The sequence below is a fragment of the Neomonachus schauinslandi genome, chromosome 4 (assembly GCF_002201575.2).
Source record: "Neomonachus schauinslandi chromosome 4, ASM220157v2, whole genome shotgun sequence".
Classification (NCBI taxonomy): Eukaryota; Metazoa; Chordata; class Mammalia; order Carnivora; family Phocidae; genus Neomonachus; species Neomonachus schauinslandi.
The window spans coordinates 7,917,348-7,944,141 of NC_058406.1; the positions used below are offsets into that span (position 1 = coordinate 7,917,348).

The following is a 26,794-nucleotide window of genomic DNA, read 5'->3' on the forward strand; positions in this document are numbered from 1 at the left end:
TTGTTCCATATGGGTCAACCTGATACCACATATCAGGCTATGCTGTGTGCTTTACGTGAATTATCTCATCCTCAAAACAACCTTTCGGGCTAGATCATAACGATTATCCATACTTTCAGAGGAGGAAGCAGGCACAGATTAAGTAATATGTTCAAAGTCACATGGGTAGTATGAGGTGGAGTTGAGATTTGAAACTAAGTAATTTGACACCACAGCCTTAATTCTTTCAAACTACTTTACATGCCTCCAAGAGTTTTCAGGCCTAACCTATAGAACTGTACCATATGATAATTGTCTTTCTCTGACTGACTTCTTTTGCTTAGCATAATACCCTCTAGTTACATCCACCTCATTGCAAATGGCAAGATTTCATTTTTTGATGGCTGAGTAATATTCCATTGTATTCATATGTACCACATCTTCTTTATCCATTCCTCTGTCCATGGACATCTGGGCTCTTTCCATAGTTTGGCTATTGTGGACATTGCTGCTATAAGCATTGTGGTGCAGGAGTCCCTCCGGATCACTACATTTGTATCTTTGGGGTAAATACCTAGTGCAATTGCTGGGTCATAGGGTAGCTCTATTTTTAACTTTTTGAGGAACCTCCATACTGTTTTCCAGAGAGGTTGTACCAGCTTGCATTCCCATCAGCAGTGTAAGAGAGTTCCCCTTTCTCCACATCCTTGCCAACATTTGTGTGGAATTTAAGAAACAAAACAGAGGAGCATAGGGGAAGGGAGGGAAAAATAAAACAAGACAAAATCAGAGAGGGAGACAAACCGTAAGAGACACTTAACCATAGGAAACAAACTGAGGGTTGCTGGAGGGGAGGGGGATGGGGGAAGGGGTAACTGAGTGATGGGCATGAAGGAGGGCACGAGATGTAATGAGCAGTGAGTGTTATAAACAACTGATTAAACACTGAACTCTACCTCTGAAACTAATAATAGACTGTATGTTAATTGAATTTAAATAAAATTAAAAAAAAAAAGAACTGTACCAATGCATGCAAGGATCCCAAAAGTCATTCTTTGCCACATCCCTCCCTTCTTACAGGGTTACATGAAACCATCCTGGATTGATAGGTTAATGAGACTGTCCTTAAAGCTTCGATTAGCTCATCTGCCTTTGGTAATTCACTTCAACAAAGTTGGAAGGTTTTGTCTAGATGTAACTTGAAACCCACTGGATTCACTAAAGATCTAAATCCTGAGGACTCTATGTCTTAAGGAGTATGTCTTTTCCATTGATGGCCACTATTTTCCAGAGTCCATTCATTCCCATGCCCTTTATCTTTCATGAATGGTAATAACATCACTGGTCATTGATAGTTATTTCATGTAGAACCAAAAAAGTTATGGTGATCATATTTTCGAGAGCAAAAGAGTTGATGCATGGTTTAGAACTATAGAAAATCTGAGACAGGTATGAGACTAACTATGAGGGTTAAAGCTTATCAGTATTACTATTGATATTTAAACTCATCTTTGCTTTTAATAGAGGAGTCCTCCAACAAATGTGCATGGAGCAGCACTGTGGTCCAGGTCTCTGGCAGATTTGGGGGATGCAACGTCATGGGACATAGGGTCCCTGGCCTTGTAATGTTCTTGCTCTTCCTAATACAAATTCTTTGAACAGCTTTTATGATTCAGTATTTCTCACTGGGTAGCTGCAGCCCATAGGAATTTAGAAGTAGAAAATTTACCTGAACTGAAAATGCTGTTCTTTGGAAGCACTCCATAGGCATGCTCTCTGTAGAGGAATCTCTGCATGGCACTTGCCACCTTCATTTAACGCTCTCTCCTCCCCATTATTGTAGGCCTCTTTCCTAGGTCCTGCGGCATCTAGTTTTCTCTTTACCTGACACTGGTTACCTGTTTTAAAAATACTACTCATATTCTACTTCTTGGTTTTAGAACTTCACACGGTTCCCTGTTGTCCACACATCAGGCTCAAACTCCTTCTTGTTGAACCGAGGCAGGTCACAGTCTGGCTCCACATTCTCCTCTCTGGCCCCCTTCTAGTTGCTATCATTCGCTTTGTTCTCCACTGACCACTCAGCCAGCTATGCTGATCTATGAGGTCCGACTGTGTGAAAATGCCATTTTACATATCAAAAATGGTTTAAGACTTGCATTCGGATAGGGTTCAAGTTAATATTTGCCATTCCTGCAGGATATTGTGCTTTCAGACCGACTTTCTGCTGAATGTCTTCACATGCTTCATCTGATCAAGTCCTACTCATCCTTTAACACCCATGGCAAATGTCCCCTTTCCATGAGGATTTCCTGGCTTGGCCAGTGGAATTCACACCTCCCACTGAGGCTCACACTCTGGGTGTGGTTCTACTCCCCACTTGGCTTGGGGGAGTTACCAGTCCACTCTGACATGATGGCGACCCCGCCTTGTCTGGCCTGTGAACACGAGGAAGGGGACCACGCCAGGTAGCTCCCGTGTCCTGTATGGTCCCTTGTACCACATGCTTAGTGAATCCTGGCTGTTGAAGGACCTGCTTCCTTTATAAACTCATAATTATGAATAAAAAGACACCCATACACGTTTTTAAAATTCTGATGTCATTTATTGGCACAAAAATTATTCAGATACAACGTGGTGTCTAGAATGGCTACACTTGATATTTTGTGCATTTAGTTTACTATTTCTTTTGCTCAGAGTTCCCCGCAGGTACCAGACCTCCCCTCTCTGTGGTCAGCACCTCCAGGACAGCATTTGTTTTCAAGGCCTTGCTCTACACAGAGAGCGTTCAGACTTCACTGAAAACATCCCAGGGCTGTGCTGGGGAAGGCTGCTGCAGGCCGCCCTACTGCACGTGGGTCTCTGTGCGTCTGCTCCGTGAAGGCCACCCAGCCATTGCGAGAAACTCCCCTCCCAGCATTCGGGTCTTGGATTGAAGTGTGTAAGTCGCAGCATCATGGGTGAGGCAGAAGAGAGACACTTTCCACCCATTTTGGCCCATCTTACAAATGATGCTGTCTGCGGACCAGTGAGGTAATGGGATGGATGGAAGTGACCAAGTCAGCTTCTCCCGATTCCTAACATGTGTCCTCCATGGCCTGAGGCTTCTTGGCTGTGCAGAGTTTGCTGTATCCTTGTTGAGAGGAACAACTAGGCCATTGTTCTATCAGCAATGCTTATGAAGAGTTCTCTTGTGAGTTAAGTCAAAACCCGTATTTCTAAGTTATGAATCTTCTGTTCCCCCAAATCAATGGCTTGATTTGTGTAGTATTACTGTGTTGACTGTCCTGGGAACCAAATCAAGCCTTGTGTTTCTGACAATATATTCTTCAACAGCAGCCAAAGAGTTGGTTCAAACCAACGTTTAATATACAGTAGTACGTTTCATTTACATTTCAAAATATAAACAAAGTCGAGCTCTCCGACCGTGGTTTCAGTTTAGTGGAAGCATATACCCAAGTACAAAAGCCTCAAGAGAAACGCGGTCTGGGCCTCGGGTTACCAGAAAGGACACCTAAGATGAGAGAGAGAAAAGAAATATTTTAATAATTTGGGGTTTTTCAAAGCTTTACATGGATACACTGAAAATGGAGAGACCAAGGTCTGACAACCCCCGGGGACATTCCTTGAGATCTCCCACAGCTAACTGTGTTGGACACACTCATCAATTCCAGTCAAGGGCTGATGCCTGCTGGCCCCAGAAGGACACTCCCCCATCAGCCTCCCTCTCAAGTTTCTACCCTCAAGCGTGCCTCGGGCAATTAATCAAAGCAGACCCCAGAGCGGTCCTTGAGGTGACAATCCCAGATCATAAATTTGTCTTTGCATCTCCTTCTGTCGATGCTCCAGCTTTTCCTTGGCCCTTCCCTCTATCTTGGAATTGACAGCAAAATTCCAGAAAGAACCCCAGTCCCCCCACTCAAAAAAGAGGGACTTACATACATTTCTAAACCATTTTTAAGGTAATTTTAATTTACTTTGGTGTTTGCCTTCCAAATATGCACCCACGTTACTCAAGTTCCTCCCTTTTTAGAACTGGGAGCGCACACGGCGAATACAAACTTTTTTTAAGAGATCCGACACTGCGATTCCCCTTTCTGGATCCCTGCACCACCCGCCCCAGGTCTTCCCTGCCACAGCGGGACTGGGGCACGGGGTGGGGCCCTGTGTGCATGTCCGTGCACCGCGCCTCCCACAGACGCTCACCAGCCGATATAGCACTGACAGAGGTTCTCGTGTGACGTGGCTTGTTTGATGAGCAGCTCCACCTGTGTCGGGACATCCAGGGTTTCGTCATGAGAAAAGTCCCGACCTAGGACAGGAGAAACACACACAGTCCTGCACCACTCCGTCCCTGCCCCTGGTTCGGCTGGCCTGTCTGTGCAGCCCTGCTCAGTTTCTCCTTGTCTGAGAGTATGAAGGCTACATGGCAGCCGGGTTTTTAAATTCACCTCCATGTGACTTGAATACACACCAGTCTCCTCCTAAGAGACTTGGTTCAAAGAGGGGAAAGGCCTGCAGTTGGCTGAGCTCAGGAGTGTCGAAGAGCTGGCCGCTGGGTTTGCAGAGATTCCTTCATCTATTGCAATCATCAGGCAAGTGGATGAGAAACTGTGCTCGGTTTCAGTCCTATAACCTCCATGGTTGGGCCTTTCCTCCCATAGGGAAGCTTGCTTCCATCACAAACCCATCATTTCAGCCCGGAACAGGCACTCATGGCCAGCTGATGAAGCCTCTTTGGCACAAGGGCCATTTCCTGTCCTCCCCTGCCCACCCCCACCAACGCCGTGTCCAAGCTTCCCTGCTGGCTTCTCACCGTCAGCACCCGCCCTCGGCTCCTACTTGACAAGTTCATCCATTCACTGAGCTCATCATTCTGGACCCCTGAGGTGTGAGGCAGTGCTCGAGGAGCTGGATCTGTTCCACAGGAGCTCCCTCTTCGGTGGTGCTGCTGCGACCCTCGGGAGCTGTCCCTCCTCCCGCTGAAGGCTAAGTTCACCTGCGCTCGGATCCCACCTCCTCCCGCTTCCTAGGGTGCTTTACACGGTCACCTACCCTCCTCTCACTCCTTCTTCAAACTTCTATAAACTCATTCCCTTTGTGCACTGAAGAACAAAAGGCTCTCGCGCACTAACCCTACTGCAGCCAGCCCCCACCCCCTTCCCCATGCAGCCGAGCTTCTCACAAGTTTGAAACTTGCCTCCTCTGCCTCACTTCCCTCTCTCACTTCACCTTCTCTTCAACCCCTTCGGTCTGGCTGCCAGGCTCTTCACTCTCAGAAGGCTGCCAGGGACTTGGAGCTGTCCTTGGTGCCTGCTGTCCCTCATGCCTCCTCATCATCCTTCGCATTTTACCTCCTGAAGATCTGGGGGCCACCTCCCTAGTCTAGTCAACTGTCCAGCCGCAAATTCAGCAGCAGCTTCCTCCCTCCACACAGCCTCCATGGCCAGAGCAGGGAGGATTCCCCAGTGCAAACCCACTGGGCCCCTCCTGCCTCCCTGCTCCCCCTCCAAGCCCTCAGAGCCTTCCCATTGCCCTTAGGACGGAGGATGAAAGTGTAAGGCACTGTATGGTCCCGCCCCGGCCCGCTCAGAGTGTGTGCACTCTGCGTCTGTGCGCCTCCCATCACTCTCTGTGGCAGTCAGACTTGTCTGCGTTTAGACCATTTTTCTTGCCAGATTCCCTCCCACCACAGGGCCCTTGCATGTGCTGTTTCCGTTACCTGGAACACTCTGCCTCTAATTATGTCCTCCTTCAGATTTTAGCTCAAGGGTTGTTTCCCAGGGAAGCTTTCCTGGAACTCCGGGCACTTAAATTCCCTTGTGACTAGCATCACAGCCCAAGCCCTTTCTTGCACCTAATACGGCCCCCTTTAGATGCCGACTCCATGAGGGCAGGCAATCTGTCGGCTCCTACCAGCCGTTTCGTCAGCATCCAGGGCTTATAGGTGCTCAACAAATAAATACAACTTGACTTCAACACTTCTGTGCCAGGCCCCAATGCTGAGGCCTGGCATCCCATGTCTCATTTGAGCCTCACTGCCTTTTGAGAGAGGCATTCTTCCAGATGAACAGAGAGGCCCAGGGCTCACATAGGGTGTGGTGGAGCTGGGGTCTTCGAGCCCCTTGACTCCCACCTCCTGTCACACCATCTGGTCTATAGGACATGTCTTGCTTTCAAAGGTATGCATTTCTCTCCTTCCATGCTCTCCACTCCATAACAGTCCCCGAAGTGCAGGAAGGCAAAGGATCAGAGTGGTCAGGTCTGTTCCAATATCAAGCCATGATGATAAGAAAAACTTTCCTGAACTTGGAACCAAATGAACTTTACTCACCCCTGTCTGGTAAAATGAGATTAACATTACTTAGAGTGAGTTTAATGGTCATTAGAGAATCAGAGAGGGTCCTCAACTGATAGCCTCAGAGACCCTCCAGTTAGCTGCAGAGTCAAAGTTTAGGCACCACGGGCGCCTGGGTGGCTCAGTTGGTTAAGCGACTGCCTTCTGCTCAGGTCATGATCCTGGAGTCCTGGGATCGAGTTCCACATCGGGCTCCCTGCTCAGCAGGGAGTCTGCTTCTCCCCCTGACCCTCCCCGCTCTCATGCTCTCTCTATCTCATTCTCTCTCTCAAATAAATAAATAAAATCTTTAAAAAAAATAAATAAAAAAAAATAAAAAAAAAGTTTAGGCACCAACACCGCTGGAAAGGGGCCGACCTCCCACTCAAGGGGAGAAAAATCTCTTAAGACTTTATGTTCCTTTTAAGTAAACACATACACACTCACCAGTGAGCTTGTCTCGAACCCTGTTAATAATTTGAATAGCTTTCTTATTTAGGGCCTCTGGTTTCACCAAACCGTCTCCAACTGGAATACACAAGAGTAGAAATAACAATAAGATGGGATCGTCATAACAGGTTCAATGGATGCCCCTGTTTTTCTCAAATATTCACTTTTGGAAGTGTTGAGTAATTCTTCCTCTGTGTCTATCTTTGTCTTCAGAATAGAATGAGATATTCATAGGCCCTTGTCTGCTCAAAGGCGGGCTTGTTGCTTTACCTTACCGACCCCTCTCGTGGTACAGCACAGCTGCTATGTTCTTAATGAGCTAGTCATTGGTGCGATTCCTCAGAGGTCAGACTTACTGAAAGAATGAATAGATTCTGGCACTGTGGTCCCTGTTTTCTTATGGGCAGGTTCCCCAAGTTCCACACCGTCCAAAATTTCTAGGAGGAAAAAAAATCGACTGGCAGAAAATTCCAAGACCAAGAAACCACTGTTGCAAGCGTTAGCTCTACTTCTTTACACACTATATTCCCTTGAACACTCACTGCTACCTCTGAGGGGAAAGGAGATGAAGAATGGTCACTATGTGTTTAAAAGATTTTACATCTCCAAAGCATGAATTTTCAAGCAAACGGCATTTATAAAATGTTCTGACATAGAGAACAGGAGCGTGAATGAATCCCTGGTGACAAAACTTGTCAAAACAACTGATGATAATATAAAGAGCACTAGCTTTCAGTGGGTCACACCCATGACCAAAGTGCTATTCATTCTTTGGAGGAATTTATACATCCTTTCTGGGCAGAGAGAGTCCTCAGGCTTACAGTCATCCTCCACTGATTGTGGCCTTCAGGAGAGAAGAGTCTAGAAGCAGAAGTATGAAGTTATTTACACAGTGCTCTTGTACACCACAGGCCTTCAAAATGAAGCCAGGGATGATAATACTTTTATGAATGACCACTTGGAACTTAACTTTTAAGCCACAGAGAACCAGCCAGGTCTAGCCAGAACCATGTGGGGCCAACAGAACCAGCTGTTCCAGTTCCCCTTGGCAAGCCCTAGACAGCAGAGAGGAGTCACCCACTAACGTACTAAAGAGGTGGACCCTGAGAATGAAACCTGTTAAGTCTCACTTACTTACTCACATACTGGATGAGACCAGTCACCCGCACAAGGTACCCCAGACACCATGAGTAATTCAGACATCATTCACAAATCCTGTCATGGTGTCCAGGCTAGAGTCCACACCTGTTCACAGACTGGACCATAACCTGGCACCTCAATTTCCTGCCCAAAACACCTTCTTCCTTCCCACCCACCCAGGAAGGCCAGCTTAAATCCAGCCAACCCAGGAACTTCCTTAACGATTGCCGTTCAGAGCGGTACCTCCTTTCTCTCAGCCCCACGGCCTCTCCTCCAAACCCAACTGTGAGCTGCTGGATCATACAGTGGACTTTACTGTTCTCTTAATAGTTCATAGGCTAGGGGCACCTGGGTGGCTCAGATGGTTAAACGTCTGCCTTCGGCTTAGGTCATGATCTCCAGGTTCTGGGATCAAGCCCCACGTCGGGCTCCCAGCTCAACGGCGAGTCTGCTTCTCTCTCTCCCTCTGTCTCCCCCCTGCTGTGCTCTCTCTAATGAATAAATAAAATCTTAAAAAAAAAATAGTTCATAGGCTATACAGTTTGGTCGATTCTATAACGTGATTCTGTGCTTCTCCATGGTAATCTCTGTATGTCACATTCTTTTTGCACCCTTAAACATTATTTGGCTTAGCTAAGCAACTAGTTGCACATGTTCCATAAACGTCTGTAGAGAATATCTACTTTTTTACACCCCAACAGTTATTTCCAAGGTGTGAACTATGTTGTTAGATGTTATGAGGGAAAAGGAGTGGGCTGGGGAGGGGGGCAAGGGGGTTGTGTGTGAAATAAAGTTAAACAGCTTTACTCTAAGACCTTTCAGAGGTTCCATATACAAACCCTGTTCTGGCTCTCGGAGGGGCATTATCTTCCTGGGACTCTATTCTGTGGACGCACTCTTGGAAAGTGTTTCCTGTGGCTTCCCGGCTCCTCAGCCGGCAACGTAAATACGCTTCTACTGCTTCCATCCTCCTATTCCTGAGCTATTAACAAGGCTCTAGGACCATGTGATACAGCTAATAATTATCCCAGTCCAGACACCACTAAAGGGCATACAAAATACTGGCTAATATTCAGACATGCTTTTAATTGTGTATTTTTGTTTTTGTTTTAAAGATTTTATTTATTTATTTGTCAGAGAAAGAGAGGAGAGAGAGAGAGCACAAGCAGGGGGAGCGGCAGAGGAAGAAGCAGGCTCCCCACTGAGCAAGGAGCCCGAAGCGGGACCCCGGGATCGTGACCTGAGCCAAAGGCAGACGCTTAACCGATTGAGCCACCCAGGGGTCCCCTAAATGTGTTTTTATAGATTAAGCTTGGATAGAAATTCCTGAGCCTTAGGTACCCACTCCATCCTGAGAAGCATGAAATAAAAAACAAAAAAACCCAAAAAACTGGGCGCCTGGGTGGCTCAGTTTGTTAAGCGACTGCCTTCGGCTCAGGTCATGATCCCGGAGTCCTGGGATTGAGTCCCACATCGGGCTCCCGGCTCAGCGGGGAGCCTGCTTCTCCCTCTGACCCTCTCCCCTCTCATGCTGTTTCTCTCTCTCTGTCAAATAAATAAAAATAAACAAAATCTTTAAAAACAAAAAACAAAAAACAAAAAACTTATGCTCAGTAAATATTTCCAGACCAACTTTCTGAAGTTAACTAAGTGCCCATTAGACACTGTTTTAGCAGGGCCAGAATTGCTGCGGGACTCTATCACTGGTCAGAGCCTTTAGAAAACATGCTTCCGGGCATCTGTTACCGCCTCCGCTGTGCTTCCTAATGGCAGTCACAAAGCTCTCCCTGTTTAAGACACACTCTGGACAAAAGGAAACAGAAGCTGCAGTCTCCCAGGGGATGGACCCACCTACTGACTGGCCAGCAGAGTAGGAATCTGTCCTTGTTCGGGACCGCTTGTTGCCTTTGGTATTTGCTAGGGAAAGAAACAAAGAGAGGATATAAAGGGCTTCAAACTCTGACTTGAAAGAAACTTGGTTGATATGGTATTTTCTTACAACCATAAAAATACAATTTTTTACTGAAAGCTAAAGTCCCTCAGAGAGAGCCCAGGATGGATCACTCAGGACGCAGGGGGTGTCAGCATGGGTATGCAATCCTGTGGGCCACTCTGTGTTGCTGAGCTGAATTTAGACGCTGTGGATCAGATAACAGAAGGTGAGAGTGGGACTGATCGGTGTGGGTGAGACACCGGGGTCGGTCACCCCCTTCCAAGGAGGAGGAGCAAAGGGGAGACAGAGATGCAGCTGCCCTAGATCACAGGCGCTTATGTCTCCTGTCAAGATTCCAGCTTGCTACTCTGTATGAAATCCGAACAGACAAGCATCACCAGGGTTTACCCTGAAAGTATTTTAGTTAATATTTAAATTGATAACTGGTGTTTTTTGTTTTAGCTAATAAGAAAAAGTACTTGAAATTCATTTCCAGCCACTGGAACAGCTCTGTGAAAACATAACCCAACAGCCCAGTAATAGAGCTCAGGCTCTGGGCTGGCAGGGGGCAAGGTTAGTGGAATGCAACGTGTCCGATGTTCCCAGTTTGGAGGGTGCTGGCTCCAGCTCCCGGCAACTGCATTAACTCACTGTCCATCAGCCTCCAGTTGAGCAAAGGGTCGTAGACAAAGGCTTCCAGCACGGCCATGACACTGTCCTTGTGTTCCCGAAGCACCTCCATCACCGTGTGGCATGTGATCCTGTAGTTGCCATCCAGACCAGTAACCTGCAGGACCAGAGCCACTCATCACAGAAGTCACCAGCCCCGGCCCCGCCCCTGAAGGCCTCAGGACAGAAGCGAGTCGAGAGGGTCTGTCACCCGAACTTAGGAAGCAGACACAGGCCATTACTGATGTATCAGGCTGGGAATGTGTTCAGAGCAAGGGCTCAGGTCAGGCCTGTGATTCATATGACACAAGGTCTGATGCGAAGCATGGTGAGACCCTCTCCAAGGTCGATCATTTCTAACACAATGGAAAATATCAGGAAACAACCACAGAACCAACCCAGGCATTCTGGGGAACTGATGAGACCGAACAAGCCAGTCTGTGCGCAGAGGCGGTCTTGACTATGTTGGTCCCATTCCAGAGCAGCTTGTTCCCAAGACCCACTCACCTCCATAGCATTGGTCAGCATTCTTGTCAGTCTAAATGGAATCTTCTCTGGGAACTTCTCCCTGGTCATAGCAACCTAGGGGGAAATAAAAGAGAAAAACCAAGTCCAATGGCTAGATTGTTTTTTTTCTTTTGTATTTTATTTTATTTATTTATTTTCCAGGCTAGATGGTTTTCTTTAGCTAAAGCCAGGCAAAAACAGGTAGCTTTTCTTTGCATTGATTTCAATTAGGGCATAGAAATGAAGTAGCTTTAGTTTAGTGAGGGAACTTATTACAGGGCTTTTAAAAGATAACTAAAGGGGCGCCTGGGTGGCTCAGTCGTTAAGCGTCTGCCTTCGGCTCAGGTCATGGTCCCAGGGTCCTGGGATCGAGCCCCGAGTCGGGCTCCCTGCTCTGCAGGAAGCCTGCTTCTCCCTCTCCCACTCCCCCTGCTTGTGTTCTCTCTCCCACTGTGTCTGTCAAATAAATAAATAAATCTTAAAAAAAAAAAAAAAAAAGATAACTAAAAAGACACACACACACACACACACACACACAAAGGGATAGAGGGAACAAAGAAAAAGGACAAGTGTGCATCACACCAGCCTTTGACCAGCAGGCCAATTCAGGATGAAGATTCCTGAGTCAGAGGGTGTGTGAACAGTGGCCCTTGCCTCAAAAGGGTTAGAGTCCAGTTACAGCAAGTATCAATGAGCACGGGCTTCACTTCTTAGTTTGACTTCCTATTGCTTTGGTAGGAGAGGCAGCGATCAAGATAATGCATTTTGAGCTTAAGTTTGCCTGAATGGTCAGAGGCGGAAAGGTGGTCATCTGGAAAGGTAAGCTTTACGTGGGGTTCTGGAACACGTGCTCACCTCAAAGCAGTCCCCAAAGTCGATGTGCAGGATCTTCCCACTCAGCCGGTCCAGCATTAGGTTGGATGGGTGTCTGAGAAACAGAAGAGACCATGGAACGGCCACTAGAGCAGCACAGACGGACAAATCAACAAGGATGGGATATTCCGGGCCCTGTCCACAGGCCAAAGCCAGCCCCCACCTGACTCTGCAAACACAGTTTTTCTGGACACAACCCTGCCAATTTGCCATGTCCCGTCTCAGGCTGATTCTGTGCCACAAGCAGACATGAGAGGCTGTGAGATATCATATGGCCAGCAAAGCCTAAATTATTTCTTATCTGGCCCTTTACAGAGAAAGTTTGCTGATCCCTGCTCCAGGTCCGAAACGAAGATGGATCAGTGTGAAATCACAAGTTGCATTCTTGAGGTCTTCGGTCACAAGATGAATCCTGTCTGGCGGTGCCGGCGTCTCAGAGTGACGAGGCTCTATCTTTACCCTTCAGCACCCATCACGGGGTCCCATCTCCTGAGCCCCCAGACTAGGAAGGGTCATCTGGCTTTTGTCACCAGGAATTCTCCTGGCTCTTTTTAAAAATGAGAATTCATTATTTTTGTGGGAAAAAATTATTTTTACTCTCAATTGCACGAGACATGATCCCAGGAGAAAGAGTTGACACCAAGGAACTAGTTTTTCGAAGACTTCCAGACAGTCAATTTCTGAATATTCCTAAGCTACTTTTTCAGTCAATACATGTGGATAAAATTCATTATGCAGAAATATCAGAAGGATCTACTGTGGTTAGTTTCAATTACAGAAATAGAATTATTTATCTCAGCACAGTGGTGACTGATGGTTACTGAATCAGTAAAATCCATCATATTTTTAAAATTGTTATTTATTTTATTTAAAAAAATTTTATTTATTCATTTGACACAGAGAGAGAGAGAGAGAGAGAGAGAGAGATACCGAGAGAGAGCGAGCACAAGCAGGGGGAGCTGCAGGCAGAGGGAGAAGCAGGCTCTCCACTGAGCAAGGAGCCCAACTCGGGGCTCGATCCCAGGACGCTGGGATCATGACCTGAGCTGAAGGCAGAGGCTTAACCAACTGAGCTACCCAGGCGCCCCCTTTTTTAAAAAAGTAAACTCTACACCCAATGTGGAGCTTGAACCCACAACTCCAAGATCAAGAATCACATGCTCTATTGAATGAGCTAGCCAGGCACCCCTATATATGGTTTTTAACATATTTAACCAGCCTATGGAGAAAGTAGTACCCAAGAACTAGGTTCTAGTTTGCTGGGCTGTTCTGTTGCATGGATAATAAACAGGGACTAAGGCTGGTGCTGCAAACAAGACCTACAGGTACAAAATACAATTTTTTACCAAATGGTCATAAATATTACTGGAAAATGAAAGGAAACTGTTTAAGAAAGGTACAATATAGGGGCGCCTGGGTGGCTCAGTCGTTAAGCGTCTGCCTTCAGCTCAGGTCATGATCCCAGGGTTCTGGGATCAAGCCCCGCATCAGGCTCCCTGCTCTGCGGGAAGCCTGCTTCTCCCTCTCCCACTCCCCCTGCTTGTGTTCCCTCTCTGGCTGTCTCTCTCTCTGTCAAATAAATAAAATCTTTAAAAAAAAAAAAAGGTACAATATAGAAAAAGACTACAAAAACAAAATCAATTTACTCACCTATCTCCCAGGCCCAAAATATACCCAACCATGGACATGACTGCTAAAGAGCGGGTGTAGTTGGTTCTTCGGTCAAACCACACCTGGAACAGAGGAGCGCACATGAACCGAGGCTCTGGAAGCTAACTAGCTTCAACATAATTATACCTCAATCAGTTGTCTTCTTATGTTCCATCAGTAACTAGTTAATAACATAAAATGGAATAAAGACCTCATTTATAATTGTAACAACGGCAAACCATGCTTGGAATAAACTTAGAGATGTATAGAACCTAGATGAATAAAAAAGAATTAACCTTTGCTTAGGAACATAAAGACCTGAGTGAATGCAAGTACCCATTCAAGACCATTAAAATGTAATAACCTCCCAAATTATTTGATACATTTAATGTAATTCCACTCAAAATTCAGTAGCACTTTTTTTGGGGGACCGTGACAAAATGATCCCAAAATTTATCTGGAAGAAGAAAAAATTAAAATAGCCAATGAGAAGAGACTTTTTATTAATAGTTGTGTTAACAGTGTGGTACTTGAAGAGAAATACACTTTAGAGAGATCAATGAAATAAAACAGAAGCCCCAGAAAGAAATCCAATGGCATAGAAAAATTTTTTGTATCATAAAAATGGACTCTCTTAAATAGTAGAGAAAAGATGGATTATTCGGTAAATACTGTGATGTTGGCTAACCATCTCAAAAAAATAAAATTTAAATCTTAAATTCTGAATTGGGTTGAGGATTTAAATGGAAAAACAAACTTTATAATCAGTACAAGGAAATGAATGTAGAAAGATACATATCTTGAGGTGGAGAAGGCCTTTCCAAATATAAAGCCAAAGGGAGAAACTTCAAAGAAAAGGATCAAAAATCTGGCAACTTCTAACTTTTAAAAAATGTCTATATATCAAAAAAAACCCCAAAATCCCAAACCAAGAAACATACCATAACAAAAATTTAAAAACCAAATAAGCAGGAAATTTCTTACATGTATGAAAAAGATTTAGTATCCTTAACATAAACACAACTCAAATACTATTGTAAGAAACGGGAGAAACATTAAATCACTAAATCTATATCTGCTAAACTGCACAGCTCGCCCACTTAATTTCTGTTATAAAAGACAGTACATAATCTATAGCTGCTCGTCACAAAGACGAGTCCACCAGGTGCACGCGAACAAACAAGAAAGCCAGCCCCGGTACGAGTGCGTGGGCCAGAGGGCAGAGGCGCGCACGAGGAGCCCAGAGAGTCGTACCTCGGAGCTGGGGCTTTTCAGCCACAGCAGCTTGGACAGGTCATCACCGGCTGTGTTATTGACGGCGTGCTCAAACACCTCCACCTTCTGCATCAGCGTCAGGTGATCGTAGTCTGGAGCCATCTGCATCAGGACACAACCGTTCTGAGAGCAGCCCCGGACTGGCAGCTTCAACCCAGGAGGAAATAAGACTCTGGGTCCAGGCAGAGCTGGGTTCTGATCTCACCACCCCAGCCCAAAGGAAAAGGAAGGAAGAACAGTACAAAAGAGAAAAAAAGGGTATGGCCAACGGGACCTGATGACCACGGGAACTGCCAGGCCTAAGGGTGAAACATCAGGTCCCACCCGAGTTCAAGCCTACTGGTGGCAAAGAGAGCACTGGAGCCATCGAGGTTCTGGGTAACAAACAAATCTTTCTTTCTTTTCTTTTCTTTTCTAAGATTTTATTTATTTATTTGATAGAGAGAGAGAGCACAAGCAGGGGGAGCTGCAGGCAGAGGGAGAGGGAGAAGGAGGCTCCCCGAGGAGCAGGGAGCCCGACACAGGGCTGGATCCCAGGACCCTGGGATCATGACTTGAGCCGAAGGCAGTCGCTTAACCAACTGAGCCACCCAGGTGCCTCACAACTCTCCTTCTTATTACTTGCATCTCTACTAACATCATTTCCCCATGTGGCCAGTGCCCCGTATACATCAGGTGTTCGGTCAATACACGCTGCCTGATAAACAATACTGTGCAGTCTCACCTAGAATGCTGAACACCTAATTTCTGGGCTTTAGGGTCCTGTTTCTTAGAGGTAATCTGCTTTAGGACTCACTTCATGAAAACTTCTTCAGTAGAGAATTCTCCCAAATAGATTTTTCAGTGATGTACATACACAGAAGAACGAGAAGAGCAGCTTTGTAGAGATTTCCCAACTTGCGAGTTACGTCAAGACATTCAAGCACTGGGTTTGGCAGCCTCATCACATACCCGCAACATGATGCGATGCTCGATGTTGAGAAGGATCTTCTTTTTCTCTCTGTAGTCCCGGATGAGGGCGTGCAGCGTGTCACAGTGCGGGACCCAGCCGATGAGGCCCGAGTTGGTGGATAAGGGGATGACGGCGTATCTCTGGATGCTGGCACCCCCGGGAAAGCAGGGTTGGTTATCAGACGGTAACCAGAGTGCACCTCTGAGCCCCTCACAACACATGCACGCGGGCTGAATGGCGCCCCCCCGCACAGGGCTGCTGTCAGGTGTGCACGAAGATGGCCGGGGCTGGCGGGAAAGCACCACCAGCCTCCTCAACCTGCCTGACAAACTCACTGCTGTCGGGGAGCAGCCCAGGACTGTTTCCAAGCCAAAAACAACCTCCAACTTAATATCCATGTTCTTAACAGAAAGACGAGGAAGAGAGCAGGGTGGACAGGGAAGGTAAAACACACCAGATGTGCAGCATCCCTAGTCTAATGGCCACGGGCCGTTCCATTCTGGACCCTCTGGTGGTTGTCACAGGCATTTCCCTTGAAAGTTCGCTAAAAGTATGGACAATTCTTGTTGTCTTTGACACCTTGGCTACTAGTGACTTCCTGTCAGATACATAGGTCTACAACCGATTTCATGAAGAGACACGACCACATGGGAGGGATGTAAGGAAACCCTAGAAGACCAGTCAAATCGCTGCTGTGCCCCGCCACCCCCCCGCCCCCCGCACCATGTCCTGAATACCTGAGGTTCTTGCGAAGAGACGTTGGGTCATTGGCCAGAAGGGTGTTCACCAGGCCAAAGAGCTGCATCACTCGCTCGTCCTGCCGCAGGTCTTCGTGGCCCTTCAGGAGGAAAACAAACTCATGCCCGTTGCTGCCTGTAGAAATGGTGGGAGCAGTTAGCACAGACCAGCCCTGTATTCCCGAGCCCCCAGAGACTACGTGTACCCCACCCAGTCACACTTCCACACAGACACGAAAAGTACCCTAGAACTGATGAAAAGAATGGCCCTGCTTTTGATGGCCCCCAATGAAATGTTGGTCAAATTACAAATAAATAAAATTAAAATCAGCTCCGTCTTCGAAGATCAGGAATGATTCTGCACAGAGATGGTCATTCTGTATGTTCCCTCACAACCCACTCTCTGGCCTTCTCTGTCTTGCTCGGGCCTGTGAAACCTGACCCCTAGAGACTACATCACCTGGGGTCCCAGTTGGGCTTGGCCAATGGGGGCACTGGCAGGAGGGAAGTCAGAGGGCCAAAGGGTTTGCCCCTGACAACGGCCAGGCTCCAGTTCTAGAATTTTCCAGTGTCCCTCCACCTGGGCTACAGCTTCTGGTGAATGGCCTCTCTTTCGGGGTTATGCGCTCTCGATGGGCTCCTTGCCCTTTCGGGTCTGGAGGGTGGGGGTGAGTGATAGCTTCTCACTGTTGGCTCTCTTAACTCTGCTCACAGAAGGAAATAGGTCCTTCTTTCAAGTCTCTAATGAAATACTGTGGAGAGCCTGACTGACCCATGTTTTAGTATCAAGAGACACCAGCCCACGGAGAGATGATCACCTGGGAACCACAATGAACTGGTGCTGGTGAATAACTACTGCATTTAAAAAGCAAGAGCCATATTAAAGGTGAGAACACTCGAAGGGCCACCAGAGCATCCAGGCCTCCCACAACTACCTACCTTAATAGGTCACAGAGCTCACTGTGAGAACTCATTTCCCCTTCAGTTTGTTCCTTTTACACAGTCATTTCCCAAAGAGAGAGACCGTGATGGTGAAAGAGAACATTCGAGAGCCCAGGAGCCCTTTCTTCAGCTCTGCTTGTCACCTACCACACCTGCATCCGGATGCCCCTTTGTCGGCCCTGTCAGTCCCCTGCAGCTGCCTGCCACCCCCACCTGGCCACGCTGCACACCTTTACAGTTCCCTCCGCATATTCTACTGCAGGGCGGTTAGGCTTCACGTAAGCATCGCGACGGTATGAACAAACTAGGAGTCCTGAGGAGGATGTAATGGGAACCCCGCTGGTGCTCTATTTCTCTCTCCATAAACATGGGAAAGATGCCACATGGAAAGATCAGTGGTGTGAATGGCAAGCAGTGATTTCAGAAAAGGGGAGGTGGCAGAAGCACATGGGTCCTTACCCATGAGCGTCAGCTTCCGGGGCCTCTGTTTGGAGGTGATGACCTGCAGGGACGGCGCTATGGACTGAATGCGGATGATCGGCTGGTTGGGGTCATACGTTCCTGGCACAGCCAATTCAAGGTCCCGGCACATCAGAAGTTTGGGGGAAACATACTGCAGTTCTAAGGAGGTGAGCTGTGAATAAATTACCAAAGGGGTTAGCTTTCCGCCTCCAGGGAGGAATTTAAATGCAATTTAGGTATTTTTCAAGAGATGGCTAATAGCAATGACTTGTCCTAGAGTCTGCAGATAGAAGTGAAACCAGACGCTTTAGAGTTAGTGTTAAGAAAACATAAGGGATGGGGCGCCTGGGTGGCTCAGTCGGTTGAGCGACTGCCTTCGGCTCAGGTCATGATCCTGGAGTCCCGGGATCGAGTCCCGCGTCGGGCTCCCTGCTCGGCGGGGGGTCTGCTTCTCCCTCTGACCCTCCTCCCTCTCGTGCTCTCTGTCTCTCATTCTCTCTCTCTCAAATAAATAAATAAAATCTTTTAAAAAAAAAAGAAAACATAAGGGACAATGACAGTTAATGCTGCTAGAACCTGAAGATCCTACCTGAGGCAGCTGCTTAGAGATTCGTCTGAACACGTGATAATAGAGGTCCCAGGCTTGGGTGAGGTCCTTGACGTTCCCGGATTTCATGTACTTCCTGCACCACTCTTGGGCCTCCATTAAGTCTCGACCATATGCCTGAGCGGGGAACCAGGGGAAGTACGCGAGTCGTCAAGGTGTGGACTAAGCCGCAGGCTGAACCCCCAAGCAGACAGCACAACTGCTTGGCCGCACGTTGACGGGTGGACGGCTCTGGGCCTTCGCAAGGCTTAGCAAGGACAGCATGGAGGCCCGGTCCTGGAGGCCCCAGTCTCAGGACGGCTTATGGGCAAAGTAAGGAGAGGCATGAGCTCAGGAAGGATCTCGTGGTTTTCCAGTTAAAGCTTTGGGAGGGTTCTTATAAGTTAGTGACAATTAAATTGCTGATGTTTTTATATTCTGTGACCTCCGTCAGAGTACATTTTATTCAAGTCAGCAGGGAAGCCAGAGAGAAAGGGGTCTGGTAATGGCTTTGGGTCATGCCAAGCCGTGCTTTCTTATCCCATACCTGATTAAAAGATGTTTCCTTCAGAGTCTGGGGGCCCCGTTCCATCATAGCATGCAGGGGCTCCAGCACCTCAAACATGCCTTTCACGTTCCTCTCCCCGAAGTACAAACGAGACGCTTCTTCTAGGCCTTCGTGCCACATCTCGTGCCAGAGGATGGCCACGCGGATTAGCTCCTCGCTCACCTGGACCAAAGAGGGGAAAGACAGAAGTGCCAAGGATGAGCTAACCTCAGAAAGGCCTGTCTTGGAGAAACAGGAGGTCCTCTTGCCAGCAGCACCGTTGTGAGGAAGACTCACCATCATGGCCTGCTGGACCAGGGTGTTACTGTGCTCACACATGTTCTTCAGAATCTTGTTGGCTGCATTGTGGCGGGCCGTCGTAGTGGACTTAGAGGCCACGGTCAGGGGGTAGATGAGGGCCTGAGGCAGACACGGAAGGAACACTTGCAAACTCTTTCAGGAAGATAAGAGAGACACAGAGGATGCTGCTGACACTCATTTGAGTCCACCACTCAATCTTGGGGCGGGTGGGGGGCTCTCTTCTTCAGGATGGCCCCTGGGCCTGGGCCTGCCAGCTGGAGAGATGGGATGCCTGGCTCCCAGTTCCTGCACTTGCATCTCTAGAGCAGCTTTCGGAAAAGCTGAGACCCAGATCAGAAGGTCAGCTGCTCGAGGAGAAACTGCCAGGGTGCCACATACCTGGGGGTGGTACCGGCCAATGTCTGTGAGAAGCTGGTGAATGAGGCGGCCCACCAAGGGCCTAGGCGTATCGATTCTTGCGATGAGCTGTGGTATAACCTGGTATTCAGACAGATACCATATGCAGCGCGTGAGATGTGAAAACAACTAGTTATTCTTCTGGGCAATGACCAGCTCTTGAAACTTGTGGTAGATGCTGGTAAGCTCTAAAACGGTTCATTCCCTTCAGTTCTCTGGGAGAAACTAAAGAAAATACGGAGTCTTGACCTTGGGACCGATCCCCCCTTCTTTACCACTGTTCACTGAACACCGCATGATCCCAGGAGGAGACAGAGCAGGAGTGAGACCTGAGCCGGCCTTACCTGTAACCAAGTGTCAATCTGGATCGCTTTCACCCCCTCCACTAAGGCTTCATTTACATCTGGCCAGTGACCATAGTCAAACCATAAGGTGAGGACTCTGGAGAAGAAGAATGAGAAGATCACAGAAAATTGAGTTTCCAAATTTTTATCTTTTTTTTTTTTTTTTAAATCTTTAAGACTCTTGAGAAAAGAATAATTGGCAAAGGGGCGCCTGGGTGGTTCTGTCAGTTTTGTCTGACTCTTGATTTTGGCTCAGGTCATGCTCTCAGGGTCCTGGGATCGGGCCCCACATCGGGCTCTGTGCTCAGCAGGAGTCTGCTTGAGGATTCTCTCTCTCTCCCTCTGCCCCTCCTCCCCCTGGTTCACACTTTCTCTTTCTCTAAAATAAGTAACTCTTAAAAAAAAAAATGATTGGCAGGGCCTCAAATCAGTGGTTCTCCAGTGTCTGGTCTCGGGGACCACCTGGGAAGGGTGGTTGGTGATGGTCGTTAATACTTGGCTCAACACAAGGAGGGGCATCCCAAGTGAACCATTATTTTGTTTCAGATAATGTAGAGGGTTCAGCATGGTCTAAGCTCAGAAATCTAACAGATGAGCCCAGGGACAACGTATGCATAATCTTTGCACATACAAAGTCACCTGGAGACCAGTGGCAACAGGGTAAATGTAGGACTCAGCTGTCCCCGTCACCCATAGCCTCTGGACTGGCCGGTCTGTGTCATTTGTTTCGGACTCTCTAAGTGGCCTCTCAAAGCTGAGGGGAGGCTCCTGGGTGGCTCAGTCGGTTAAGCATCTGCCTTTGGCTCAGGTCTTGATCTCAGGATCCTGGGATCGAGCCCCATGTCGGGCTCCCTGCTCAGTGGGGAGCCTGCTTCTCCCTCTGCCTGCCTCTCCCCCTGTTCCTTCTCTCTCTCTTGCTCACTCTCTCTCGAATAAATAAAAATCTTAAAAAAAAAAAAAAAGCTGAGGGGATTTCAGCACTACTGCCACAAACAGATACGCTTCTTCCCTTCATGACAGAGCGCGCACGGAGCATTCTCAGGCCAAGCCTCCTCCTCAGTCTTGGCCGGTGGAGGCTGGTCAGCCATTACTCTTGGATATACTCATCACGGTGGGGAAGGCGAAGAGGACATCACGAGTGATTCTGTGTCCTGCTGCACACACAGCCTACCAGGGGCCCTGCCCTTCTCTGATACCTCAGGGTGTCCTGGAGGTTGTTGCCTCGTGACAAGGAGATGGAACGGAAGAAGCCCTGGACGGCAGGGACGGTGTACATCAAGAGGGTTTTGGACAAATCCTGTTGGAACACACGCATGTTAATGGGCACTCTTGCCTTAGTTTTCTCATCTGTAAAAGGGGCCTCACAGCATACTGATAGTACCACCGCCTCAAAGAGAGGTTATGAGGTTAAATCAGTTAATGCGTGAGAAGCCTCTGCATTAGTACCTGGCACACAGCAAGCACTCAGGAAATGCCAACTGTGTCACAATCACTATCATCTTGGGCTAACGGTGGCAGGGGGAGGGGGCCGAGACTGAACACGCCGCCCCCTGGGCCTGCTAGCCAACCTGGAGCACTCCGAAAGGACAGCCGGAGGGAGGCGGGGTGGGGGGAGGAAAAGGCAGAGGACGGATCCCGCCGGCCTCTGTCCTCAAGCGGACCCGCAGATGTGCACGGCCACCCACACACACAGGCGCGGGCTTTAAGGGGATGAGCTCATTCCCGTGGGAAGAATGACCAGAAACTCAGTCTTCAGCGTGGGGGCCAAAGCAGCGCCTCAAATACAAACACATGCACAAAAGCACCGTCTTGAACAATGCTGGCTGACAAGCCACACCGTCTAGGTTCCTCCGGCCCTTCAGAGTGAAGCCCAGGTTCCTCAGCGGCCCCACCATCTCACTCCTCAGAGCGCCTGGTGCCGGGCTCAGTCCTCGCTGGGGGAGGAAGGGAAGGGTACCTCAGTGACCTTCTTCTGCAGAGGAGACGGGGTGGGGCTGTTCTCGGTGCTCTCGGCCTCGCTCTCGCTGTTGCTGCCCTCGGTGCTGGTGGCGGTGGCCGTGGCCGTGGCCGCTGTGGTGGCGGCCGTGGTCGTGCTGGTGATGTTGGCCCCGCTGGTGTGCCGCAGCTTCTTCTTCTCGTCCCGGGCTTGGTTCTGATGCTTGTAGTGCAGCACAGCTTCGAAGTTCATCACTGCCCACGCGTGCCAGGCCTGGGTGGGGCGAGAGTCGAGGATGAGGAAGCTCGAGTGCCAAGGCCTTAGAGGAGCGTGAGGCCAAAGCTGAGGAGCAGCACTGGGACTGCCCTTTCTTCTCAGTGGCCAGCAGAGCAAAACTTCACCGAAACACTCAGGAATGGGGCCTTTTACCAGATTCAGCCTGATTCCTTCATTTTGTGGTGCCCTTACTGTAACAGGACTGTGGTGAGGGCTGGGGGGGAGGGGGGCACCCGAAGAGGAGCAAGCCAGGTCCTTGTCTCAGGGGCCTTCCGGTCTGGTGGAGGGCCCAGCAACCTGAGGACAGGCAGATGTGAGGGGGCAACGAGACGTACAACGGACAGCCAGGGTCAGGGAAGGCTTCGTAGAGGGGAGGTTTCTGGGGTAGGGACTGAAGGGAAGCCTTTGATGGGCAAGGTGGGGATAAGAGCACAGCAGCAGGGACTTCCCGGCCTGGGGAGGGCAGGGACGAAGATGCAGGGTGGCCAGCACAGGGCGGTTCACAAGAAACAAAGAAACAGATCCGACTGGAGCGTAGTCCGTGATGGAGGGCGGTGAGGGGGAAGGTTAGCAAAGGGCAGGGTCAGATTGTGGACAGGCTAACGTATTAGGCCGAGGAGATCCCATTTCATTCTAGATTTTAAGGATTCCTTTGGCAGCCATATATGAAACACTATTTATAGGAGCACAGGTGTAGGGGAGTGATGGTAAAAGTCTTAACCAGGCCCTAGGTCAGTGGGAAAGGGAGCACATCTGTCCAGCTCTCCCATCCGGCCCGGGTGTGCCCTGTCAGAGAGCCAGTGCCCAATGACCGTTCACTGGGAGAAGCCTTTGGTGCTTCTTTTGGTAAAGGAGGAACTATCCATGCTCTGCAGTTTCAAGCTGCGGTGACCTCTGGTGCAGCACTGTCTTGTGCAGACAGCATGAGGCACACTTTGATTTGGGGCCTCCTAAGTTTGCACTGATGGCAGGACACTAAATACTCCGCTGGATATACTTTCTGGATCATCGGCAAATTCCTTTAGCATTCCTTGCTAAAAACCTTTCTTTAATATAAAAGTGTCCATTTTTCTACCTAAGCAGAGTAGGTTGATCATAATTGACCTTTATTTGATGAGTCACAATTCTGCAATGACCCAGGCTGTTTCCCCACACCTTTCATTTATTCAACGGCTCTTCTTTACCCACTCCGTGCCAGGCATTGAGCCAGGGGACGTGGTGAGCAAGACAGAAATAGTCTCTGCACACACACAGGACCACACCACTACAGTAAGACAGCATAAACCCAAAAGGAGCCATACAAAGAAAAACTTAAAATTCCAGGAACCAGTTTTTTTTTTCCTCGTGATTTGTTTCTTTTCTAAAATTTGAGTGAAGAAAAGTAATCTGGTTAAGAGACACTTCCAATTGGTAAGGTTCCAGCTAATCCAGGGTTTTATTGGATGGAACTGAAGCTGTCCTAGATAGAGTAATTATTGCTGCTATCACGAAACGGGCATTTTTCAGATCAGAATGAAGCATGCTTCAATCAGGATAAGATTTTTACTGTAGATGCTTCTGTGTCTTCAGATATATGTTTTGATCTCAGAGGGATTAATTCACAAAGTATTAGCAAGTTAAGGAAATGCTGGAAATAAAATCGATGACGTTTGCTGTACCAAGCAGCTATTCCCAGGAGGTAGGTCCCTCAGGGAAGACCTAAAAACTAAGGCTATGTGCTCTCATCAAAGATGTGTTCTTCCCCAAATCCCTCCTCTAGCAGCCAACCGCATCTTTGATACATTTTCTAATTCTGTTTATCTTCCTGAAAAGTTTCCTATGTCATAACAGGATGTTACCCAGAGCTTTCCAATAAAAACAGAGAAAGTGAAGTTCTTAGATGAGGAGCAGGCAGGGATGGAAATCAGGAAGAAGCCGGGAAGGAACAGATGACCCAAGGGAAGATAAAGTTCCAGAGACTGACGGTGCGTCCAGATGCTCGTAGGAAAACAATCAGCTACGAGTCTGTAAGACAACAAGCATTCCCCCGTGCCACATACGCAATAATGGTGTGATAAAGTGTTTCTCAAAAAAAAAAAAGAAAAAAAGACTCTATCAATCTTTCTGTACAATGAAGCTCGTAAGGTGCCTCTGGCAGCCTGGCTCCTGGCGTGCGGGCCAGCAGGGCTGAGGCGCTGGGCTCCCACCGCAGGCGGCGCGCCTGGGGAGCCCGCGGCCCAGAGTTACCTTGTACCAGCCGCGGTCGTGCTCTGTGGCCGCACTGCAGTACTGCAGCACCTTGGGGATGGTGCTCTCGTTGATGCCCTGCAGGTTCAGCTGCCACTCCCCGAGCTTCAGGAAACACCTGGAGACAGAGCAACAAGCCCACGTTGCTACCCCCGCGTGCTAGCTCCCCACCCGCCCAACAAGGAGAACAGCCCATTCTGTCCGCGGAGCAGGAAAGCCTCCCTTGATGCTTATGCTTGCTCCCAGGAAGCAACGTGAGGTTGGGCTTTTCAAGCACCAGGATTCTCAACCACCCAGAAGGAAAAAAATGGGCGTTAGGGCCGCGTTTTGAATGTATCATTTCTTCTCCTTGACCTGTGTTTCAATGCTAGCATCAACCAGGACCTGGTACGGGGTAGGTCTGCATGGACCTACCCACACCAACTTCAGTTTTGGGAGGGTGTCGGCTGCTGAGTAACTTTTCCTATTGATTGCTACCGGCTTCCCCTCATTTCTCCTTTCTCCCCTCCATTTTTAATAATAGATGCATATCAATACATTATATCATGCATCATATATATTATAATGACATACGTCATTTATAATAGATCATATTTATCATGATAATATTAACAACCAATACTTACTGATTGCTAGTCTCTTCCAGGTACTGCTCTAAACGGTTGATGTGTTTGTTCTATTAACCCTCATACCGCCTTCTACCGCCCTAACAAATAGGAGCTCTCATCATCCCCCTTTTATACGATGAGGAAACTGAGGCACAGAGCGGTTAAGTAACTCATCTAAAGTTGCACATCGAAGCAGCAGCATAGCTGGCATTTGCAGACAAGGGGGTCTGACTCTCAAGCCAGACACCGGGAGGACAACAGCACATGGATGCTCTGGGGCTGAATCCTGGGCAAACAGCAGCAGGGGCTCTGGCGCAGCACGATTCGATGGCTGCCTGGGGTTCCTACTGCAAAAGGCGGTGTCAGCAGCTCGCTGCCCAGGGAGTTCTGAGCATTCCCGCCATGCCGCGGAGGCTGCTAGCACTGGGGGGACTGGAGCACAGCTGGCCCCGGCCAGCGGGGACACCTCACCGGGCCATGAGCTTGTGCAGCTCTTGCTTGTGCTGCTGGTCCTCGGTGGCGATGGCGTGCTGGGCCTGCTGCTGCATGGTCTGCACGAAGTGTTGCATGTGCTGGAAGGCATCAATCTGTACCGGACAAAAGCAGGGGGAGCCGCTTGCCATTCAGCCTGGCCTCGCGGGACAGAAACCCCCGTTCATCTCATGAGCCCTCGAGCCGACCCCCCTGTCCCAGGAGAGCACCCTGGAGCACAGGGCGAGGGTCCCCTAGGACAGGGGGCCAGGGCAAGACGCTGGGAGATGGTTGGGCTTTTCAAGAAGACTCATACTTTTCCAACTCAAGTCTCAGCTCTCCTTGGCTAACTGTACTGCTATTTTGAGAAGCCTCGGAAAAGCTACTTGCCTGGTTACCCCGAAATAACAATCCTTAGGAAGAAATGTGAAACAACTGCTTACTTCGCTGTCAACATATTGCCCCGGGGGAAGCCAGGCTTCTGGGGGATTGTTCCGGGCCCGTAAAACTTTAGTACTTGTTGAGAACTCTACGGTACCTTGGACACTCCAGCAGAGCCCAAACTAATAGTTTTAAAAATCCGACAGAACCCTCAGTACCCAAATAAGAACACAGAGATGGGGTGAAGCCCCTCATCCATCCATCCAAGGAAATAGCGGGAAGACACTGGCTGAGCAGACATCTAGGTGAACGGGGTGGCTTAGGAGTGAAACCGTCACAGCACCCTCAACCCATTCCATCTATTTACACCACGGGACTTGATACAAAGTGAGCCGAGGCACTTGGGTTAGGAACAGGGAGGTGAACAGGGAAGGGCAGACACGCAGAGTCAGAGATCTGGGAATAAGGTACCAGCCATCTGTAGAAGCCCACATGTCCACTCCCACCAGCATCTTGATTAATGGGATCCACACTATTTTTAAAGGGCCTCACGGGTGGAGACAGAGCATACAAACATGAAAAGCTCCAATGGAAAAAAGGGTGGGATGTAAATCCACCAACATGGGGAGGGGAAACGGTATGTGAGAGAGTGGAAAAGAGGCAACACATTCTTTGCTGCAGAAGACGGGGGAAAAAAAATCAACGCTTCCAATAAATAAGGTCAGAATGGTCTCCTTCCATTTTTTTTTTAGAAACTGAAATGTGTCAGTAGTGATGGTCTTGAAGGAAAATACAA

General features: G+C 48.5%; 1 protein-coding gene across 4 annotated transcripts in view; it reads right to left on the bottom strand.

Annotated features, from left to right (window-relative positions):
- Positions 1 to 2,573: 2,573 nt before the first annotated feature.
- The window catches only part of MTOR (mechanistic target of rapamycin kinase), a 124,478-nt gene continuing 100,257 nt past the window's right edge, over positions 2,574 to 26,794 (bottom strand). The window contains exons 37-58 of one of the 4 annotated variants that reach the window (XM_021684040.1): positions 25,618 to 25,733; positions 24,539 to 24,656; positions 22,058 to 22,309; positions 21,297 to 21,397; positions 20,101 to 20,197; positions 19,739 to 19,837; positions 19,337 to 19,459; positions 19,040 to 19,222; positions 18,496 to 18,630; positions 17,904 to 18,078; positions 16,503 to 16,638; positions 15,765 to 15,912; positions 14,793 to 14,915; positions 13,539 to 13,621; positions 11,871 to 11,943; positions 11,016 to 11,090; positions 10,491 to 10,626; positions 9,758 to 9,823; positions 7,123 to 7,203; positions 6,764 to 6,844; positions 4,186 to 4,247; positions 2,574 to 3,493 (exon numbers count right to left, since the gene is read on the bottom strand). In XM_021684040.1, coding sequence (XP_021539715.1) covers positions 3,413 to 3,493; positions 4,186 to 4,247; positions 6,764 to 6,844; positions 7,123 to 7,203; positions 9,758 to 9,823; positions 10,491 to 10,626; positions 11,016 to 11,090; positions 11,871 to 11,943; positions 13,539 to 13,621; positions 14,793 to 14,915; positions 15,765 to 15,912; positions 16,503 to 16,638; positions 17,904 to 18,078; positions 18,496 to 18,630; positions 19,040 to 19,222; positions 19,337 to 19,459; positions 19,739 to 19,837; positions 20,101 to 20,197; positions 21,297 to 21,397; positions 22,058 to 22,309; positions 24,539 to 24,656; positions 25,618 to 25,733 — 2,544 coding nt within the window. In that variant the 3' untranslated portion in view covers positions 2,574 to 3,412. Of the gene's footprint in view, positions 3,494 to 4,185; positions 4,292 to 6,763; positions 6,845 to 7,122; positions 7,204 to 9,757; positions 9,824 to 10,490; positions 10,627 to 11,015; positions 11,091 to 11,870; positions 11,944 to 13,538; positions 13,622 to 14,792; positions 14,916 to 15,764; positions 15,913 to 16,502; positions 16,639 to 17,903; positions 18,079 to 18,495; positions 18,631 to 19,039; positions 19,223 to 19,336; positions 19,460 to 19,738; positions 19,838 to 20,100; positions 20,198 to 21,296; positions 21,398 to 22,057; positions 22,310 to 24,538; positions 24,657 to 25,617; positions 25,734 to 26,794 lie in introns of those variants that run through there. The other 3 variants (XM_021684042.2, XM_021684043.2, XM_021684044.1) reach the window with 3 other exon arrangements.